Genomic DNA, 23,806 nt, shown 5'->3' on the forward strand with positions numbered 1-23,806 from the left:
ACATAGTTAAGAGGTGTATACAGATATGCAATTCCATCACAGAAAAGGTCCCATAAAAGGACGTTTTATAAAGCTAAAGGAACGAGATTTATCATATGTTACCTTCAAGATATCTCCTTCGTGCAGCTGGAAACTCCTGGCCCGGAGTAAAATTCCCTTCCCAGCTGCGGTTTGGATGATGTAGATGCACTCATGGTTATTTTCATAGTTTGATGGGTAGTTTGGCGATAGTAGGGTTCCCTCATTTCCAGTCACCGTCTCACCACATTCAGCTGGAATAAATGGAAATGTTTAGGGTTCACAAACAACATAAAGATTAATGATTCAACAGCCAACTTTTGACCATACATAACAAAAAAAATAACGTTTTCATTATTAGCTAGGTCAGATCCATTAACGATGTATTAACTTCAAAGTTGCAGACTTGCATCCATGATTTTTAAGGTATTACTTCTATGATGTGCGCATTGCACATGCACATTATTCGATCATACCGTATGTCCTGCTGTGAACCAGTGGATTTTGAACTAGCAGAGTGCAAAAAATCTTTGTGGACTCTATTATGAATGCTAATAAGAGCCACATAATTATGACAATATCGGTTTTCACATTAACAGTTACGGCACCCAATCCCAGTACCACAAATGTTCATGTGCCATACTCAGGGACACACCAAACTGCAAGAGAACTTTTTCCTGAAGTTTCTAGCTGACCAGAAGCAACTAGAAGAGGACTGGATCTTACTTAAATCACATTCAGCTAAAGTGTGTTCCGGCCACTAAGTGCTGTCCCTGAGGCCCTAGGAGCCTTAGAAGTGACCCAGTAAAGCTGGTCTGGAAACTCTGAAAAGTTGTAACTTTGAAAATGTAAGGGCTGACTAGACATCCAGAGTATCAGAGCGACTTTTCAGGAAAGATTTTAGATTCAGAAGTGACATTGTCACACACAGTTTTAGTCTTTCCCTGCTGAATGATTTTAAGTCTGAGTAAAAGACTGAGGGCCCGATTACGATTTTGGCGGTGTGGTGGCAGGGCTCCGGCGCTGCTGTCCAGCTCCCACACCGCCAAAGCCATATGGGCACCACCCGCCATATTACGAGTTTTCTCATGTGCAGCTGGCATTTCTTTGTTGGTCCCATGGGTGTTCCTCTGAAAAAGGGCTTTGCACTGGGAGCGTCAAAGGCAGTTCCTATATGGCATGGACTTTGCAGTCCATGCTGTTCAGGAACTGGGGTGTATGCACACAGGGGGGCACAACATATGCCCATGCATGCTCCCCATGGTCCTGAGGCAACAAGGGGGCCAGTAGAGCCCCCTTTGTTTCCTCTCTGCACACTTTTCATGGCAGCTCACAGCCATGAAAAATGTGGTGGAAAGGGAACTCGTTATATGGTTGGCGGTGCCAAGCACATTGCGGCCTCAGGACCATTGCAACACCATCAGGGACCTCTGATCCCGGGTGGATGTGGCGATCCCATGGAGGTCCTACTGCCCAACTTGTAATAGGGTGGTTGGACCACCGGTTCCGCGGTGCCCACATTGCCACCATAGCTATTGTGGTCCATCGGTCCACCAAAGTCATAATCAGGCCCTAAGTTCGAAGGTAGAAATCTTGATTGGGCAAAAGCACAAAAAACATCCTTCCAGCCCAAGGACTTTGTCAGCTCCAAATTTTGAATTTTACCCACGCAGAACTTTTAATGCCAAAACCAGCAACTTCAGTGGGATCTTTTCCAGCGGCTATCTGGCTTTGAGAGGATTTCAGCAGATACAGCCTTCAACCTTACTCCACTGTAGGATTTTGACTTCTATTTCTAAGACTAAGTCAGAAGATAAAATCTTTAACTGGGATGATCTCACTTGGTGCATCCGACCTGCACTAATTTGTGGTCAGCCTGAATTTGCATGTAAGTCCTTTTTAACTGCAAACAGTGACTAGTAATTAGTGCTTTACTTTTTCTTTGTGGAACTTTGCTTAAATATTCAAAAATTCATATCCTTGATTCCCGTTATTGCTTTTTGTTTGTCATTTTGGGGTCATTTTATACAATGCATGTTCTCTAGTTGCTGTATTTTTATTGTGTTTATTTTACAGTTTTGTTACTGTTAAATACTTTACACATTTTACACATTTTCCTAAGCATAGACTGTCTGCTCTGTTCCATAGCTACCAAGGGTTTTAGCCCAGTTTAGGTTATTAAAACAGTTTTTACCCTAACAGACTTCAGGCCTTATTCCTTGCAGTAGACTCCTAGTCACACAAATAAATAGCCAACTTTCCTAAAAGCTGAAATAAGTTCTAAACATAGTTGAATTGTAAGGCATTGGTCGAATAAGAACATGCACTTTTTATCTCTCAGATACTTTCTTGAACATTGCAAGATATGGCGTGGAACTGACAAAAAGATATAAAATGTACATATTTTAATAATCAACCAATCAAGGATTTGTAAAGCATGGCAAATCACCTATGAGGGTCTCAATGAAGGTCTCAAGCACTGGAATTGCTTGCCGCTACGCAGTGATCTGTTCATTCAAAAAGCCAAGCATTGAGTTCTTTCCTGAATTGCTGGAGTGATAAAGTGGTCCTGAGATGTAGGGGAAGGTCGTTCCAAGCTTTGACAGCCAGTTGTGAGAAAGAGTGTCCTCCACTATTGACTCCGCGGATCCGGGAGTGTCTGTGAGGAAGAGGGAGAGCAGGTCATAGGTGTCTGCTCTGTTGGTGGAGGGTCATGTATCTGTTGTTGTATATTGTTTCTTCATTGTAGAGGGATTTGTATACATGGTCAACACCTTGTCCTTGCATTACTTCTGGATCAGGAGCCTGTGCAGCTTCTTGAGGTGGGATGTAATGTGGGTTCATCTGGGAAGGTCGAGGATGAGTCTTGTTGCTGAAATTCTGTATTGTCTGTGGTCTCTTCAGGAGATGCACAGTGATTCCTGTATAGTGTTCCCGTAAACCAACCTGCTGGTGATGAGGGCGTGTGTGACGATCCTCTTGTAGAGCATTCGTAGGGTGTGGAAGAAGGCGGATGAGACTATGTTCACCTGTGTTATCCTAGATCGCTTGCTGTCCAAGATGATGCTGAGGTTGCAAACATGGTCTTTTGGGGCGGGGGATGGGCTGTCTTCAGTAGGCCAGCATGCGTTGTTCCATGGAGAGGTGTTGTTCCCAAAGATGTGGACTTCCATCTTGTCCGTACTGAGTTTGAGACACTGTTAGAAATGGAGGTCTCTAGTTGGCAGTGGCTTGAACCCTGTCCAAGTAGGGACCATTCAATCTATTCAAGGTAAGGGAGTTACACACAAAAGACAACCCCTAGTCACCCCCTTGGTAACTTGGTACAAGTAGTCAGGCCTATCTCAGAAGCAATGTGTAAAGTATTTGTATGTAACACAGGCAGTAACATAGTGAAAACACTACAAACGGGCACCACACCAGATTAGGAAAATAAATAATCTTTATCTAAACCAAACAAGATCAAAATGACAAAAGTCCAACATGCACATCTGAAAATATCAGGTTTAAAATGTTTAAGCAATTCTGTCCATAGAACTCTATAGATGAGGTGCTTTTACACACAGTACCTTAGATGTGTCAAAATACACTAAAAAAAATAGCTGCAGAGGATGGAAGCATTGGAAAACACAGTAATGAATCGATTCCTGAGTCCCTGAGTTGGTGATGTGTCAGTTATGCTACACGCAGGAGAGGTATTGCTTCGAATCCAGACTGTAAGGGGAAGAGATGCGTCAAAATCCAAGATGTTTATGGTCTGTGGGTGATGCGGTGAAAAACTAGCTGCACAGGTGTGTTGCGTGAGAAATTCAATGTGTTGTGGGTCAACACAGTGGCGAAACAGGTGCTGCGTCAATTCCCACAGCCATAGACAGGGGATGCGTTGCTCACTGGAGGTGATGTTTCGCTTTCGGCTTCATGTCGTCAGTTCTGGGAGCCTGCACAGCGAGGCTTTGTGTCGTCTGGTATCGGTTCCGAGGAGATGTCAGCGGGGCAGCAGGCCTTGGTGAGGCTTTGCTTCGTCTGGCCTTGTTTCTGTGAGGCTGCACGGCAAGGCTCTGTAAGGCTTCACATTGCTTTGCTCTGGTTCTTACAGATGCAGAATCCACTTCTGAAGGCCTTTTGACTGGAGGGAGGCACCTCAGGCAGAGGTAGAGCTTACAGATGGCACAGTTCAGCAGTGCCAATAGAGATACAGGAAGTCTTTTGTGTCCCTGTGACTTCTTTAACAGATGGCAAGCACACACAAGCCCTTGGTGAATAGGATACACAAAGCAAACTCCAGTCCTTTCACTGCCCACAGACAGAAGCAGCAATTGCAGGCCTACCCAGCAAAGCAACTAGACACTGCTACTAATAGACCTAAGAAACTGTTCGAAATGATCAGCAACCAATCTATCTGCAGAAGCAACCTCCACAAACAAAAAAGCACCCCCTAACTCTGCAACTTTTGCCTCCTTTTTCACTGAGAAAACATCGATAATCACTAACGTCATCCAGATGGGTCTCAAACTTCTTCTGCCCCAACCCCTCCTGCTCCCGTACACAATGGACCATGAATCACGCCCGTTCACTCGCCCCATCTCTCCCAAAAAGGACAGCACCTGGTCTAGTTTCATAACCCTCAATGAGATTTGCACCCTAAATCTTTTGACCATTCGTTGATTCCCTCCCCTCCACACTCCTAAATGAGTCCATTCAACTCCTACTCCCACTATGAACTAAGATAATCAATGCCTTTTTCACTAAAGCCTCCCTACCCGACTGCCTCAGGTTTAGTCAGGTTACTCCTATCCTAAAAGAAACTCAACACTGACCAGTCTGATGACAACAACTACCGCCCCATCTCCAACATCCCCTCTCTGGCCAAACTCCTAGAAAAATGTGTGCACTTACAGCTCAACAATCACATCCAACAATTCCAACTCCTTGACCATTGCCAATCTGGCTTCCATTTGGATCACAGCACTGAAACTGCCATGGTCCACATTGTCGAAGATGCCCTACACTTGCTTGACCAGAATGAGCCTACACTCTTGATCCAACTGGATCTGTCAGCAGCCTTTAACATCCTCAACCATGCTACCCTGCTCAACCTGCTTGAACACAAGATTGGCCTCTGTGGCACCGTGCTAAAATGGCTTTCCTCCTTTCTACACAGCAGGTCACTGCGCTTCCTAATTAATAACACACTATTAGATCTTGCCCCTCCATCGCTGGGCATCCCCTAAGGTTTTGTCCTCTCCCCGACATTGTTCAACCTCTGAATGGAGACCCTAATCCATATCCTCAAAGGCGCTTACATTTCCTACCATAGGTATACTGATGACACCCAGCTCCACATGCGAATAGCCTCCCTAGAGGACATCCATATCTTATTTATTATTTTATAGGCTCCTCCTTCTCTCCGCCCTGAATTGTACCGAACACATAGTTGATTCCGCCAAATCTCTAGGTATTACTGTAGACAAAGACCTCTTCATGTAAAAACACATCAGCATCATCACTAGAGGAGCTAACCATCAGCTACATATCCTTAGGAAACTTAAACCTTTCCTCCCTGTGACTGACCTCACAGCTGCGACTCATGCACTTGTACTTCTGAAACTAGAATATGGTAGTGCTACCCTAGTGGGCCTCTCAAAACTTTACTTGCTCCTCTTAAGGCCACACTTAACGCAGCAGCTCAACTCATCACAGGTTCTAAAAAGTGTGATCAGATCACCCCTGACCTTCAGGCTCTAAACTGGCTACCTTTCGAGACCAGGATGCATTAAAAAGTTGCTTACTTGACTCATAAAGCACTGCTCCTCTTCCGAACCATCCCAGAAAAAAAAGTCCTTTTCATTTTGATACAGATCCTCCAGAAGTATGAGCACCTTACTCCTCACAGCCATACACATTCAAGAAAAATAAAACATTCAAATTATCCTTCTCCGGAATGTCCCCAAATATCTATAACTCCATACCTACTGAGATCAGATGTAACCCATCCACATCCTTCTTCAGGCAAGAAATAAAAAAAAATCTTTCCAATAAATTCCTCTCTCACTTAGGACTTGGCCTCACCCCTGTTCCCTGTTCAGGCCCGCCCTCCATCTGTCTGTTGCCTCCTGTCACACCATAGCATGCCTGAGCCTTGGACCTATGTTACACTACACTCGCTAGTAAAGTTTGTATCTCCCTCGGGGAAAACTGTGCAGCGACTCTTCCCACCCTTGCATTCCCCTTCCACAACTGCTTCAGAACTATTATATTCACTATCATTTGTAGTCTTGTCTGATTTATCGCCGATATGTATTTTTACTTACACTTTATGTTACTCGGCCTCTGGCTGCCGTTTTGTTTTACATATCCCAACTCATTTTGTTTACTCCTTTTTAGCGTTTTTATTTATATGTATTTACTCTTAATGTATCCCTTGTTATTGCTGATGTGCTCACTCTATAAAGTGCTTAATTATCATGAAGGGTGGTGGTAAGTTGGCATGCTCTTTCACTACCTCAGGAACACTATGCATCTACTCTCCCCACCTAAACTACCTCATAACCTTACGTCCACGCATCCTTTTGTCTTCTGTTTTATAATTTTGTTATGTATTTTTTAATTACCCTTCATGTAACTTGTGCACTTGCTATTGTCTATTAAATCTTTCTTTTGTATAATCTTTCTATGCCTTTATTTTACACTTCATATAACTCGTGTACTTGCTTCTTTTTTGCCTACATATCTCGCTGTAAATTTTTTACTCTTTTTGCTGTTACTATATTTTTTTCTGTTCTCTATGTACCTCATGTTACTGCTGTTGTGCTTATCCTGTAAAGTGCTCGGATACCTTTGGGTGAAGTTCACACTATATAAAAATCATAAATAAGCACACAGCAAAAGGGCAGTACTCCTCCTGACAGCTCTTCAGCTCTTAATCTTGGCAGGGTCCTCCTTAGTGTTCTAAAAGTCTGAGGTTTTAGGTCCAATACTGTTCCCAATTGAAAATTACACTTGTAAAATGTTACAAGGCAGTTCCAATGATAGCCTTTGGGAGAGCTAGTCCTTGCAATAGTGATAATCGAAATTGGCAGTATTTCCACCAAAAACATGCCAGGAAAAATAGGAGGAAAGAAGCAAAATGTTCGACGATAACCCACCAAAAACGTCCAGATCCAACAGATAGTTGTCCTCTCATCGATTTGAAAATGTTCATCCTCCATCTGTGGAAGATGGCTATGGTGGTGGCAGGGCCTTCTGACAGCAGGAGTATGATCTGGATGTCATCAGCGTATGAGATGATGTCGAGTCTTTGCGAGCTGACAGTATTGGTATGTGTTGAAGATCTTCTTGGGTTTTGCGGTAAATAGGAATACGGATTTTCTGGGGAGGTAAGAGTCGATCCATTTGAAGGCATCTCTCTGGATTCTGATGAGATGGAGTCAGTTGATCAAGATGTGATGGGAGACAATGTTAAAGGTGGCTGACAGGTCCAGGAGGATGAGGACTGTTGTTCTGCACTGATCCAGGAGGGTCCTCATGTCAGCGGTGGCAACGATCAGGGCTATGGTTCATTAGTAATCCATATAGAGAGGGGTGCATGAGGTTGTTGCATTCCAAATTTCAGTGACTTGATGATTGATAGCCATCTTGAGAATGTTCACTGGCAAGGGGAGCAGGGTGATGGCCGGGAGTTCTTTGGTTCTCCTGGGTCAGTGGATGGTTTCTTTAGGAGGGGCCTCCTTTCAGCGTGTTTCCAGACCTCAGGGAAGGAGGGCAAGGTGATGGGGGTGTTTTGGGTTTTTCTTGCTCCTAAGTTTGAAGATGTGGTTGGGACAGGGATCCGTGGGTGCTCTCATGTTTACAGTGTTCATGATGAAGATAGTGGCTTGAGTAGTGAGAAGGCTCCAGTGGGTGAGCAAGTGCCCGGAGTTTGAGTTCATGGGTGTGAGCAGGCTGACAGCGGCAGAGGGTTGGGGTTTTAGGTTATCGTAGATGGCAGAGATCTTGTTGTGAAAGAAGTCTACCAGGGTATCTCAAAGTTCTTGGGAGGGGGTGATTTCATTGCTGGTGGCTGTGGGGTTGGAGAACTCTTTCATGAATGATGGAGAGCTCCTGGCTGCAATATGTGCTGCCTTCTATGTGGTCTGCTACAGCGTTCTTGTTTGTTTCTTTCAGGAGGCGGTGGTTCTGGTTGAGTGCTGTTTTGAAGGTGGTGTGATCTCCTGTTTCTTGGCTGGTGCACTGATTTCTTTCTAGTTTCCAGCAGTTGTGTTTGGTGGTTTTCAGCTCCATGGTGAACCAGCTGGCTCTTCTGGTAGGTCCTTTGTATTTGGCTAGCTTGGCAGGTGTGATTGTGTCCAGTATGGGAAAAATCTTGTATTTGTACGCATCTGAAAAGTCATGAGATGCTGTGATTTTTGGAAGATTTCATGAGATTTCAAATTTGCAAAATTTGGCTTGAATTTAAGGTATGGAATACAAATTTCAGCATCGAATGTCTTGGAGGAACAGTAAAACTGTGGCTAAGAAACACTTTGCCATCAAACAGTTTCACCTTCTGGGGCCTCACATGACTTTTGAAGGTAATATATGCATTGTTCAATTTTCAAGCAACATTCTGAGAAATTATGAATATAATTTGCAATATTCCCCCCCCCCCCAAAAAGTCACCCGACTTCCCGACTTTATGGTAAAGATCCTACACTGTGGAACTTTAGCGATCATGATTTTTCTTTTGTATTTAATGTGCTGTCTTTGAGCCTTTCTTATACTGCCATCTATGTATGAGCAACAGAGGAAATCTTAACCCTTTTGAGTACCAAAAACATTGGAAATACAAACTGATGATATAGTCAGCACTAGGGACTATCATGAAGTAACCTTATCCTTAAGATTACAACACCATCTGAAGAAAATCTGCAAACGTCTCTGGCACCATCCCACACTTTCATCACTTGAGAAAGGCTGGGTTTAAAGCAGGGGCCGCATGGGTATACCCCGCCTTCAGGGAGGTGAGGAGGGATGAAGGTACAGTACCCAAAGTGCAGTGACCCAACAATATCAGTCATGAGCATTGATTTGCAAGTTGACAACATGTGACACTGTGACATCAGTTCTCATGCAAGCATGTAATAAGTTTGAAGTTGCACAGGGCACATGCTATACCTTCCTGTTTCCTGCAACTCAGGCACCACTGAACTAAGCTGAGAAAGTCTGAGTACGAATGGATTAGATGTGATGATTTTGATGGATGCACTGATCAGCATGCGCTAACTGAGCTCAAATGAGAAGAGAGCCATGTCACCTGCAGCAGCCAACTAGACCTTCCTGCCTGACATCTAAAACTGTCATTGAAGTTCATGGTTTGCCATTATCAGAAGTAAAAATCTCCACTAGACTGGCACTTTACAGTTTTTCTTTCCCTTCCATTCCATTTTCTGTCCTGTCTAGACCCCTCACTGACTTCTTCTGCCATAATATATGTCACATATTAAGTACTATCGAAAGTTATGCTGAATGTGAATGTGAATGCAACAGGATACAAATGACGCAAGTGGATCCCTGTGCAGTGGCATTCATATCCCTTATGGTTTTTACTATTCACTGGAAAGTAGGTTGGAAGTAAGCCCGGGCAGAGTTGCTCTATGAGGAGCTCCACGGAGCTAGGCATGCACAGTCCTACCATGACGTACGTCTGACGTAGGGGATTCTGCAGGACCACGGCGAGGAGTAGTAGGGTGGTGAGGAGGAGGAGGAGGGCAGCCCGGAGATGCAGCAATAAAGGTAAGTGTGTTTTATTTTGCTTAATTTTAATTTTAGAAAATATTTATAGAGGGGTGTAGAGGCGGGAGGGTCCAGGGCTGAACTCCGCTCCGCTGCGGAGTCAGAAGTTTTGCATGATGTAGGTTTTATGTATTAGAGAAACTTGCACTATTGCAGTCCATTCTATATCTGTTCTTTGTATGAGGGGATCTTGCAGAACAGCTGGCTGTTCTGTATGTGTTGTTGAAAGAAGCTGGATGTGAAGTGGCCAGTGTTCTATCTAATATGTGTGAGATCATCTGAAACTCCTGTCACATGAGCCATACCTTTCCTATAAGTGAGGTAATGCACACTATTGCAGCTTTGTGCTGTACCTCTTTCTGTGATTAAATGTTCCATCCCTGCTGCCCTTTAATGTACTTATTACATATATTTGAGGGAAGCTTGCACTGGTGTCGCCCATTGTATCATGTATTTCACTTTTGATCCTTGCTTGCACTGTTGCTTGCCCTTACTGTGTCTTTTATGCATGTCAGCCGAGGTTGTTTGTTATGCTGCTGGATGCATAGCCAGGTGGTGAAAGAAGCAAACTGATCATTTGCATCATCATGTTAAATGGGAACTTTCATTTTTGCTATAGATAATCCGAAATTTGTTTGCATCACTGTTTCTTTGGATGGGAATTTATTTGATTTTCTTTTCACAAAGTGCACTTTTTGAATATTCAATGAGCTTTAAAAAATATCAACAAAGCTCTAAAATCTCAGGTCAGGAAGAATTATGTTTAATACAATGAACTGTCATTTAGTGAAAAGAAATCAGCCTTTCGTGTTTCCAAAGTGCTGAACTCTATCTCACATTGTACCTTATTGATTCATCGTGTCACTTTTTTTTCTTTTCTTTCATATATGTTGTTCGAGCTGTTACTATGCCTTTTATAGGCTGATCAATTCAATAAAAATTGGTTTGGAAAGTTTAGACATTGGCATCTTGAATTTAGGATTATTTTGGTGCTCCTTAAAATATGTCACTTACATTTCCTTGAGGTAAGAGTTTATTTATTCCTAGATACTAGGACTTTACCAGGATTTTCTTATTCATCCAAGAGACTAGTTTATTAACTCTGTTGGGGCTCATGCCATGTATAACCCTAGCTGATAAGCCTTAAACTCACACTGGATTATTTCACTTGTGTCTCCTGAGCATTAATTAATGCAAATGCATTCTGCAGTCAGATGTAGTGTTGCTCCCAACTATAAAAGACTATCACTGATTGCAAATACAGCTATAAATATAAACTGTGAATAAAATAAAAAAAACAAGATGTTCAGTTGACCTTACTACACTATTAAAAATAGAGTATATTTTATAATTACATAAATTGGCAAATAATGTGCTCAAGCTTTGTAGATTATAAAGTACTAATTCTATCGTACAGTACTGAAAATTCAAATATTTAAACAAGCCATGAATAACATTTATGAAAATGATTCATTTCTCTAGAATAACAAAACTTGTTGACTATAATTAAGTACTTCACATAGGAAGTTCATTCAATTTTCTAAAGTGACAATTAATCAGATTACCGCTGCATGTGAGAAAATGCCCCTTTTTGGCATGACTACCTCACTTGTTGCTGAATTTTATTGCCATTTTTTAGACTTTGCATATTGATGCATGGCTGTTCAGTGATCGGTGTCTGTCCTCTGACCCTTGAAACATGTAGAAACTGGCTTATCACTGATTGGCTTATTTAACTTTCTTATAAGCTAATAGTATGTGGTGCAAAAAATGCACCTATGGTATAGAAAGTTAAAATGCCACCTATGGAGTACGGCACCTATTATGCCATTCACCAGTGTTAAAAGGGAAAACGTGGCTACCACTATAGCTTGACTGCTGCTGTGTAAACCCTGCAATGTGCCATGTTAAAATAATCTGCTTAACATTAAGCATCTATCTTTTAAATATTAGTAAGTCACCACTGAGAACACCATGTAGCTTACAAGGTAGGGTGCATAGTATCTAAAAATGGGACATGAAAGCTATTTTCACCTTGGCAGTCCTAGCTGTCTTATTTGGAAAACAAGAAAACAGATGCAAATACTAATACTGTCTCTTGGGATTGGAACAAGCAAGAAAAATATTTAGCCCAGTATTTTAAGTTATTAAAAACCTAATTAAATTGTTAAGTTGGGCATCTAATAAATATTATGGAACAGTAACTTTCTGCTTACCTGCATTCTCTATGAGAAGGTCAATTAGTATATCTTCTGAGAACTTGCAATCACTGCAATCTGGGAAGAGGTGCAAAGTTTCTCGCAGGAACACACCATTGGCTGCCCTGAACAGGCAGAGAAGGCTCCTCTGACCTGAATAGCATGTGCAGGGTGAGAGCTGTGAACATTCTGTTGACACAATAGCGCCACATCTTGCCTGACAGGACTGTTGAGTCACATGTAACACTTTGGCACACTAGAAAAGGAGAGAACACAAAGCCAGGGTGGATCTTGTGTATCCCCTGTCTGGTTGCTGAAGTACACTGCTTTTATCCTACCAGACTTCGGTCTCTGTGTTTATTGTTTGTACAGTGCCTGCTTTAAAGTTGATTTTACTGTTAGATGTGGGTCACTTGAATTATCATAGTAGACTTCCCACCCAAACCCCACCCTCAGTGTGGTCGAAGATCTTAGTCCTCTTGGACTTGGCTTAACACATTACATTTTTGGTCCTGATTGCAGTCAAGCAAACAGGAAATACTGCAAAATTACTTGGAAGAATGGGCCGCAAAAGAAGAAATTATACCAATATTCCGAACTGGCTTTCGTAGGGGTGAGTCAACGATTACAAACTTGACTTCAATTACTTTATTGGCTTAAAGTATATAAGGCAAAAGTTATATATTTGTTTTGTAGATCTTAAGGCCAATTTTGATTCTGTCCCCACGTAATTTACTTTGGGCAAAGTTATCTGCATGGGGCATTCCAAACCAACTGTTAGACATGACTATATTTCTATATTCTAATTCGTGGGTCCATGTTAAAGTGGGGGATGGTAGATGTACCACCTGCCGATTTGAAACACATAGTGGTCTTAAACAAGCTTGTGACTTAGCCCCTTGTCTTTTTAACCTTTTTACAGCGAATTTACCATCATATTTTAAAAATGTTAATGCTCATTCGCCTAACCTTGCAGGACAAAATATAAAATATTTACAGTATGCAGATGACACTATACTGTTAAGTCATACCGCTATAGGTCTACGAAGACTAATAGAATCATTTAATAACTATATTCTACCTAATTGTTTATTGATAAACACAAAAAAAACTAAAATAATGGCGATAGGTTCGACTAAATCAGATATAAGAGTATGGAATATTAATGTGTTAAAGATTGAAACTGTAAAATGTTATAAGTATTTAGGTATTACATTTGATGACAGATTGTCTTTTCAACAGCATTTTCTCAACTTAAAATCGAAAGCTACTGCATTGTCTTTTGCTTTTAGAAAGCTGAGAGACACGTTGGTATGTCCGAACCATGAGCATCTACTCAAGGTAATGAACTCAAAGTTGATTCCTTCCCAGGTTTATGGGTCAGTTATTTTTCAAGGTAAAGACTAGAAAATTCTTGATAATCTACAAATAAATGTTCTTAAATCGGTCTTTAGGGTCCCAAAGAATATCGGGCATGGCAATGTCAGATTGGAATTTGGTTTGAAAAGACAAACTTTAATGAGAAAATCTGCATTTTTAAAATCTCTATACTCTTTCTTTTACTCTGACCCAGGCACACTTGCGAACCATTGCTTGCAGGAAATAATAAGACATGAGAACGCAAGCTGTTGGAGATTGATTCAACAGCGTGTCTAAATAACTTTAAGTCTCAGCCCTTTGAAGATGTAGCTAGAAACAAATCTGTGTTTAGACAGACATTAAATCAATCAGCTAAGTTTCCTATCGATTCTATTGGATAAGGAGGAGTTCGCAAAAGAAAAGGCATTCTTGGTCAGTTATTAACTCATTTATCTAGTTGGAGCCACAACCTTTTCTTATTTCCCATTTAAAACCATTTTTGTAAGCGATAAATTATTCTTGTTACGATTTGGGAGATATCCCACAAAAGATGAAATTCCTTCATGGGTACAAAACTGTCCTTCAAGCAGTTGTAGAATATGCAGTTTTTATAATAAATCATTATTGCATATTGTATCCATTTGTCCTCGATTCTTATAAGAGAGGAAAGCTCTATTAAAATTCACCCTTAAAGAAAATGCGGTAAGAACATGTCGCCAATCAATTATAAATATGTCTCTCTGGGAAATCTGCTTGTTAGATTACACAGTTTGTAAAGTATTATTGTAGAAAAAAAGATAACTGATATTAGGGGTAGTTTTTGGCAACTAATAATCTGTTTTTGATATTTCAACAATGCTGTCAAAGCTAAACATGCTGATTGTCAATTGTAACTCCATAATTTGATCTTGAAGATGCAGGTACAGCTCAGAAACTTAAACTTTACAAGGTTCAATTTGACTGTAGTAATTAGTTATGATCCTAATCATCAACTACTTGTTTGTTCGGGCCAGGTCGATCAGTGAGAAACAATTTATACTTTTAAAAATAATAATATAGAGTGTTGTTTGATGCAAGAAAGGCACTTTCTGGAGGAATTGTATAATGGCACTTTAACTATGGCACTTTAATCTATGAATTAAAAAAAAAAGGGTAATGTAGTGTTGGCAGTTTTAAGAAGATTTTATTATCATTATATTTAAAGCAGCGTTGTCTTTAGTTGATTCATGTGAAACATTCGATTATAAAAATAGAAATAGAATGTTAATTCTAGTAAGGTTGGCACTTTTGCAATTATAATGTATAATGGATTTCATATATGGAACTTTAACTTAGGATTTTAAAAAGTAATACAGTATTGATAGTTTTATGGAAGATTCCATTAATGCGCAAAAAACTTTGCTATGATAAGGAGTGACAAATGAATTGAAATATAAGGCAGCTCCAAAACCATTTTAAAATGTATTATGTATTGTTGTGCTTTTGTCGTTGGAAGAAAAGACAATTATTCAACTAAATTTATATAATTTTGTTTTTATGCACAAATTAATGTATTTTATACTCCATGTTTGTAATGATTTTTATTAATCAACAATAAAGATTCTTCTTCTTTAATGTAAAAAAAAAAAGAATACTGCGTAAGTGGGTAGGTCAGGGCCTGGAAACCTTAACCCCATTGGTCAGAGAGAAACTAAGAGTGACTTAGGGTGTCCTTCACCCGCAGGCTGGTGAACCTTACAAAGCTGGACCCTCAGCCACCCTTCCTCAGAATCCTGCTGGACATACAAGAGAATGCCAGGCAGACTGAACCTGGTGCACTTGGCATTTGTGACTTGTGAAAATCCAGCTCCAGGAACATAAAACAGCCGACGTAAATGTTCCTGTGAAGAATCCAAGCTAACCAGTGGCAACTGAACATAGATTGTTCTTTGCTGTTGCTCTCTGTTTGAAACCGAGAGTCACTAAATGCTCTGAGGTCCTTGAGTCCTGGGAGGTGCACTCGTCTGGTTATTTGTCACCAGATGAAGTTTGGCAATTTTACCAAAACTAGGGCGATATCATCTGCATCCAGTTTGAACTTGGACATTTCAGGGATAACACATGGATGAAACAGTTAAATGAAAGAAGTTTGTGCCATGGGATCAATGAAAGGGTCAAAAAGGATGGGGAAAGGCTATGCCATGTTCCTCTTTTATGGAAAAATATTGCCTAGCTATTGTAGTATTTGTAACTTATTAAGTAGACATATTTCGGTATAAAGAGGATATCAATCTTGTGAACCAAGATGGAGCATTACATTTCTTTAGTTTTGTAAAGAGATACATAGGATATTTGTCAGTGATCACAATATCTATAAACTCATGACATGCATGATAGTAAAAAGGCTGCTGCCTTCTATAAAGTCATTCTAATTGAACTGTATTATGTGGAAACAAGATATAAAAGTGATTAGCTATTCATTTTGTTAAAATCTTAAAATATGTGTTTAATAATTATATGAGCTGATGAGAGAATAATTATGATTTTCCAGGTTTATCAAATATCAAAATATCTTTATCAAAACATGATAAATGGGGTCACCATCAAATACAGAATAAAAAAAAAATGCAAAAATGTTGTTATGTAATCCACTAAAGATTTTAAAATTGTATGCCAAAGCCTTCTTAGCCTGAGGCCTTGGTGATGGAGGATTGTTTTTTGCATTAATTGTGAGCTACATATATAAGCCAGATCTCTTGACTGGGGGTGAATGTTTGATTCATTCAGCATTCTGTCCATCATTTGTTGCCGCAACACTTTTCACCCTAATAGGGATGGGTATGACCAGACATAGGTCTCTTACTCACTGTACCACCAGATTCAAGCTACCCTGGCCGATATGGGGTAATAACCCGAAACCGGTCCCAGGATACTTGTTTCCAGTCCAGAGAGGACCTGGCTTGGCAGTTCTGGTTGGGCTGTTATCATGAGGAGCAGGGTCAAGACTGATTTACATATGGCTGGATCCAAGCTGGGATGGAGTGGTGATCAAAAGAACAATGGATTAAACCCAAACACTAGTTCCTTTAAATCCTTTGTGAATAAATCGTAGCTTTTATTAGGGTATCAGTGTGACTCAAAAGAGTTGCAATCTACAAATAGATAAAATCACGCTGCTATTTAATAAGCATTTGTTAAGTAACAGAAACAAGCGAGAATAATAAAATCCAAATGTCAACATATCCATGAGGCGAAGAGCAATCACCGCCTGAAATATGGATACAGTAGCAATCGCACATACTATTTACTGTTTGTTATTTCAGGCGGTGTTCAGTGGACGTGTCCCAATTGGGACTAGGGGTGCCATCCTGCTTAAAAACTTTTGTATATCTCTGATTCCTCTTCGCCTCATGGGTATGTTGAGCCCAACCAGCCAGCATTGCATTAAGATTAAGCACCACCTCACCCCACACTGTAAACCTTGGTCTCACCAACACCATCCGGACAATCGTCACTGAGCCGCTGCCAGCACAGCATCTTGAGGGCACTGCCCCCCTATACCACTTCCATTTTTGCAGCGCAATCGCGATAGTTGCCCCGACCGACTTGCACCAAAGTGTTAGCTGCAATGAGAAAGGTACTGTTCGCGAGTCTGTCTACGCTTTAGCTGGCCCGTACCAACACGGTTGGCTGAGACTGTTAGACTATTTCTGCAATTTATAGGTTATCTTGCAAAGTAGCTAAGTTTACAGTATTGTATGTTGGATTTTTGTCGTATTCGGTCTTGTTTAGTTTAGATAATTGCTTATTTTTCTAAACTAGTGTGGTGTCCACTTGTAGTGTTTTCACTGTGTTACTGTATGCATGCACACATACTTTACACACTGCCTCTGAGATAAGCCTGTCTGCTCATGCCAAGCCACCAAGGGGGTGATCAGGAGTTATTTTAGAAGTGTACCCCCCTTACCCTGACTCGGAAGACGGGTCCCTACTTGGACAAAGGTGCAAATCATTGCCAACTAGAGACCCCCATTCCTAACAGGGTGTTTAAAGCTTGTAAGGGGGTTTTAATGTCAAGTTGACAATGCACTTTAAAAATGTATTCAGACTGCAATGGCAGGCCTGGGTCATATTTCAAAGTGCCTTAATGTGGGTGGCACTAAGTGCTGCAGGCCCTCTGGTAGCGTTACTTTTACAGGCACTGTGTATATGGTAAACCATTCTAAAACAAACTTACAAGTAAATTAAATATGCCAATCAAGAGTATGTCAATCAAACCATGTTTAGGGGAGTGAGCACAAGACACAGAGTCCTCAGACCAATAAAAAGGAATTTTAGCAAAAATTGGAGGAAAGTAGGCAAAAATGTTGGGGGAAAACCACCCTAAGACTGACAGGCCTAACAGTAATCCTTCATTAGGATAAAGAAAGAGAAAACATATACATCAATTTGCACTTTTACGAACTTACAGATATACCTCAGGTACATTTGTGCATTTTATTTTTTGTGGAGTTTTATATAGTGTGAACTTGACCCGGAGGTATCAGAGTGATTTACATGAGCACCAGTTACGTTTCAGACAGACACATTCATTTTTGTTAGGCAAGGGGAGATTACGTGATTTGCCCAGCATCACAGAATGTTGAACGTCCCTGTCGAGACTTGAACCCATTTCCCCTGCTCCGCGATTAAATGCCCTGGCCGTTATGCCACATTCTCTCCACAAATCTGAAATTAGCATTCCTTTGGAAAGCTGTGACTGTGGAGGATTCCCAAAAGTAGCCGTGTTGTGACAGTCATTACAATTGTTTTGTCAAGTCAAGCCAACTTTATTAGGAGTAATTTTACTTCCATAAAAGCATTCTACAAATACACTAATCAATTAAAAATAAGAATAAAATAAAAACCCAACACTTTACAATGTAAAAAATGTCAATAGTTCCTGTCTTTCTCTTAATCAGATAAGAAATCACATTCTTAAAATTCCATGTAAGCAGATGAATACATAATATACTTTTATAAAAATGTCATTAAATTCAATCATTAAAATCCTCATATAATAAGGCATCTAGATAAGACAGATCTTTTCTAATCTTAATTGCCCTTTGTATAAAAGAAATTACAGAATACATTGTTTTTACATTTTCAAGTTTACATAGGTGGAAAAAAGCTGCAGCAGCGACACCCCTTTACGCGATGCAACGACAGCGGCTTTGGCAGCGACACTCTTCTCTGACGTTGCGAGACGCTTCCGCTCGATGCCACAACTGCAGCGGCGACACCCTTTACGCAATGCGATAACAACAGCTCCGACGGTGGCACGCTTCTCCGTGGATGTGAGGCGCTTTACTTGATGCGGTGCAATGCGACAGCTACAGCGGCGTCATCCAACATGCAACGGCAGCGGCTGCGACGGCGACACGCTTCTTCCTCGATGCAAGACTCTTCTCTTGATGCGGTGCAATGCGTCGGCTACGATGGCGACACGCTTCTTCGGCCTCCTTGCAAGACACTTCTTCGAAGATGCGAGATGCTTCTGCTCGATGCGACAACTGCAGCGGCGACACCCCTTTACGCGATGCGACGACAACAGCTCTGACAGCGGCATGCATCTCCTTCTTGAGTCGCGCTTCCAGCTCCTTGCGACACGCAGTCCCTCAGAAGGCCCCAAAACAGCAGCAGGCAACTTCCAAAGAACTCTGGGTAGCTGGTGGTTGAAGTCTGTTGTCCCTGAGACTTCAGCAGGAGGCAAGCTCTTTTCCAAGCCCTTGGAGATCCTTCACAAGTTGAGCAAAAGTACACACACAGTTCCTTTTTCCTCCCTTTGGCAGTAAGGCAACCACTGCAGGCCAATCCCCCAGTTTCAGGATAGTCTCTCCTCAGCTTCTTCTTGGTTCCTCTCTTCAGCAGAGTTTTCTTCGTGTTTTCCCAAAGTGATCTAAATTCTTGGGATCAGGGTCCCAATACTTATACCCCAAAATCCTTTGTCCTCTGAGGGCAGAGGGGCCTTTGCCTTGTTCAAACCGGTTCTGGTCAGTCCTGGATAACTTTGTTTACCTGACTCCTTCTTTCCTTTCAGAATGCAAGGCAGAGACATCAGACATCAGACGTACCACAGGAGGTGGAGCCAGCATTGTGGAGGGAAGGGACAGCCCTATTCAGGTCCCAGGTGCAACTCCTCCCTCCCATCTAGATGTAGATCTCTCTATTCACCACTGGGCCACCTCACCCTGTCTCCTGGAATTCCCCAGCCCTGTCACTCAAACTCCAGACAAGGAATACACAGCCTAGCAGAGGCAGGTTTGAATGGTTTAGACAAGAAAATACCTACTTTCTAAAAGTGGTATTTTCAAACACAGAATTTTAAAACCAACTTCACTAAAAAATTTATTTTATCATTCTGAGTTCAGGCATACTAAATTCTCATCATCAAAATACTTTATTCAGATACTTTATAAGCATACCATAAAAGTACATATCATAGTTTATACAATTTAAAAAGAAGGAAAGACAAATAACACGATTTATAACACAGTTATATCAAAACACAATTGATTTCCGCAGTTTAAAAACATTTTTTAAGAAAACAGTAATAGCAGCAATTGTATATTCACTATCGAAGAAATGTAGTGCTAGTAATGCAGGGCGACATTGTCTCAATCCTAATCTTTTAAGCACTGGTACAATCCATCTTTTCCTAGGATTATGGTAAAATTTACAAACAAATAGAATGTGTAAGGAGGATTGTGCGGAGAGATCATCGCACGGGCATTTACATAATATTCTTGACCAGTCATTCAATTGTGGAAAACTTAGAGACCTAACTATGATGTTTAACCTAAATCTAGTTGGCAAGAATCTTTCGTAATCGCTACTGACCATTGACATATAGGGCTGCATATGCTCAAAAGCCAGAGTTAGATAGTGGGATTGAACTGTTGTTTTGTCCATTTCACTCCGTATTCTCTTTTCAGTTAAAAATTTCATGCAACTGGACTTTAAGTCCTTTCTAGACACATTACATAAAGTGCAGGGATCATAATAGTATTCCTGATAGCTTATCTGACCTAAGAATAGTTTCACGAATTCTAGCCATCTTATACTTTTTACTCCGTCAAGGCCCATGGCGTCTTTCAGTATGTGGGGATTAAGAATCAACTCATCTGTGGTCCAGACTGTATGCCACAGGAGGACAGGCTGGATCTTAATCGTGTCTTCCAAGTGCGGTAAGCCAAGTTCGGCATGACAAATAGAATTAGACGTACTGTCTGGTACAGACAAAAGAAATTTAAGAAACATATTTTCCGTCGTTTGCAATGTAGTAACGTTGGAGAAACCCCAAATTCCTGCCCCATAAGTGGCAATCGCAATGCATTTTGCCTTATATATATGTAGTAATTCCTTTGGAGGACGTTTTCCCAGCTTGCTATTAAAGTTTTCCAATGCCGCCAATGACTTACTAAACAGGAGTCTTCTAGATTTGACTGCACTAGTCCAACTTCCTGTTTGGTCGAATAAAAACCCTAGATAAGAAAATATTTTAGTGCATTCTATGGCCTTGTTATTAATATAAATAGTATTACATGTTTTATTTAAACCGGTGCCACAATTCATAACAAAAGTTTTTGAACAATTAATAGTAAGGCCAAGTTTGGACATAAAATTATTCAAAGAAGCAACTACCCTTTGGAGGCCAAGTGGCGTACGTGACATAAGAACAGCATCGTCAGCGTAGAGGAGTGCGGGGATAGAACGATTAAATACTAATGGTAAGTCCCTGCACTCCTCTACAAGGGTAGTCTCAAGGTTATTTATGTAAATAATAAATACGCACTAACACCCCTCCTAACTCTAAAACTTTTTGTACATTCCCCGTCCCGCCCAAAGCGCACCCTAAACTAAATTCGAATTTCTACCATGTTCCCTGAGTCAGTTAGGATTATAAAATGCAATAATCTAACTGCCCATTCTGGCCTATTGAGAACAGGTAGCCTTGCAATAGTGAAAAACGCAAATGGCTGTAATTCACTATTAGAACATGCCACACACCTGGGCATGTTCTACCTTATTCTTACAATGCACCCTGCCCTTGGGCCTACCATAGGGGTGTCTGATATGAAGAAAAGGTAAGGTTTAGGGACTGGCAAGTGGGTGCACTTGCCTAGTCAGCATGACAGTACCAGACTGCACGCAGGCTCTGCAATGGCAGACCTTAGACACACTTTTACAGGCTGCATCTGTGGGTGGCACAACCAGTGCTGCAGGCCCACCAGCAGCATTTGGATTTACAAGCCCTGGGCACTCCTGGTGCACTGTACTAGGGTCTGACAGGTAAACCAAACCAACCAATCATGGAATCACAAATTCATACATCAATTTACAATAGGGAGCACTTGCACTGTGGCACTGGACAGCAGTGGCACTGTGCCCTAAGCATCTAATACCAGCAAAAACACATGAGGCAACAGCAAAAATGGAAGAGAGACCCACGCCAAGGTGCCAGGTCTAACAGTAACCAACTTGCTATGCAAACATTTTGCTTTTAGACTTCAATAACTCATATAGGTATTGTTGCCTATTTAATTATTTCACTTCCATTCATATTTGAAACCTATTGCACAAATCAACCAAAAACAGAATTGTTCATTTTACAAAGAGAATACACTTTCAGCCGGCCATATCAAGAACGAGTTGCCTGACATAGTTCAAGGTTCGATGTTAAAACTTTGAGCTATTTTGAATACAAGTAGCTCAGATATGGTATAGATGATTCACAGAACGTAATGTCTCAGCAAGCAGATGGAAATCCGTTTTCGTCATGTTCAGCCCATCAAACTTCAAAATGGAAAGGACACAATTGCTCCTGAAGTGCATGGCACACTGATGGGCTACTAAGTCACCAATTTAGGACATGTTTTCTTATCTCTTCTAGCATTTTCTGCTCTGGCATAATAGCAAGGGGTAACACATCAAAGGGTGGAAAATAGAACTTTGGTACAGTAAATGGAAAACGTTAAACTGCAAAAGTAATCTTAGCGATTTAAAAGTCAGCAGGGAAGGGACCCCGGCACAAAGACTGAGCTATAAACTGGATTAGAAGAAACTTGAAGCAAGCAATATTTTAAAGTTCACACGAGGACTTAAATTGAAATAACTTTAATCCAAATGACTGACCACAAGCATGTATTTGAAAAAAGGCACTCTGTACTGAAAGTTATATAGCAAATGAATGCATTAATTGATTCATTCAGAATAAATCGACAAAAAAAATTGATTTTCATCTTGAAATGACTGTGCGATTACATCTCACCAGCAAACACATTTAGGCTCCTGTTCATCAAGGTAAATATATGCGTGTACATTTGCTCATGTGTATATTTGCTTCTACACCTAGGTGTAAAATGACATTCTTTTCCATTCACCATTTCCCAATGTAATTCCCCTAGGTGCAGATCAGTCTGTCTTCATGCCTGCACATTGGAGGTGGAGCTTCCTCCTACAAGAGTTACAAGTGTAAATTTACTGCTAGTAATATTTTCACACAAATGTGGAAATGATGGGATAAAATAGAGAAAACTATATGAAATTATACTTCATTATAAAAAAAATATTAAGGGTATTGTGATGTATAATAAGAAAGTAAATTAATTTAAAACTAGGATTAAAAAGCTAAGGGGCATATTATCAAGGACCGGGTTAAAAATTATCGCCGGTTTAGCGGCAGAAAAGCGGCGATAATGGGCTTGATAATATGCCCTGGAGAATTCCAATAGAAGCCCATGTTTCTGGTGTCAACATGGGCTTCTATTGGAATTCTCCAGGGCATATTATCAAGCCCATTATCTCCGCTTTAGCGGCAGTTTTCTGCCGCTAAACCGGCGATAATTTTAACGCCGTCTTTGATAATATGCCCCTAAATGATACAGCATATTAGCTCGAAAAAATGCGTAATAAATTAAATAAATTACAGGAACCACAATTCTGCTGCAAAATTTAAATTAAAAAAAAAGTGCGGTCTCCTGCGCTTCTTTTCTTAACCTCCGAGGGTGAGCCAAGGCCCCTGGAGAGGTCGATTTTCAATTTCTTTGGGGTGGAGGCGCATGTGGCTCTCCTCCCCACGCTGCTTTTGGCTCCATGGACCAATACCCAGGGCCCAAAGCACTTTTTGGGGGGAAGGAGGCATGCAGCCACCCTCTCCAAGCTCTTTTGTTCCCCGGGGACCCCATTCCCTGGGTCCAAATTATATTTGTAGGTAAGGGGGTTGCATGACACCCCTCTCCAAGTGACTTTAGGCCCCGCGTATGGTGATCTCTGGGGGTTTGCTCACAGGGCTTGGACACAGACCAGGCCTTGTTGCTAGCCCACCACCGTGCATGACCGAAGGCCATGTGCAGTGTGAGGTTGGCTGAATGCAGAGGGTTGAAGCCAGGCCCTGTGGCCAACCCCCCCCACCATGAATGAGGAAAGGTCCTGCACAGCGT

General features: G+C 41.1%; 1 protein-coding gene across 1 annotated transcript in view; it reads right to left on the reverse strand.

The window, feature by feature from the left end:
* The window catches only part of CSMD1 (CUB and Sushi multiple domains 1), a 2,626,220-nt gene that overhangs the window by 1,730,623 nt on the left and 871,791 nt on the right, over window positions 1-23,806 (reverse strand). Inside the window, exon 16 of the mRNA XM_085610820.1 lies at window positions 103-272. Coding sequence (XP_085466946.1) covers window positions 103-272 — 170 coding nt within the window. The remainder of the gene's footprint in view (window positions 1-102; window positions 273-23,806) is intronic.

The sequence above is a fragment of the Triturus cristatus genome, chromosome 6, assembly GCF_964204655.1.
Source record: "Triturus cristatus chromosome 6, aTriCri1.1, whole genome shotgun sequence".
Lineage (NCBI taxonomy): Eukaryota > Metazoa > Chordata > Amphibia > Caudata > Salamandridae > Triturus > Triturus cristatus.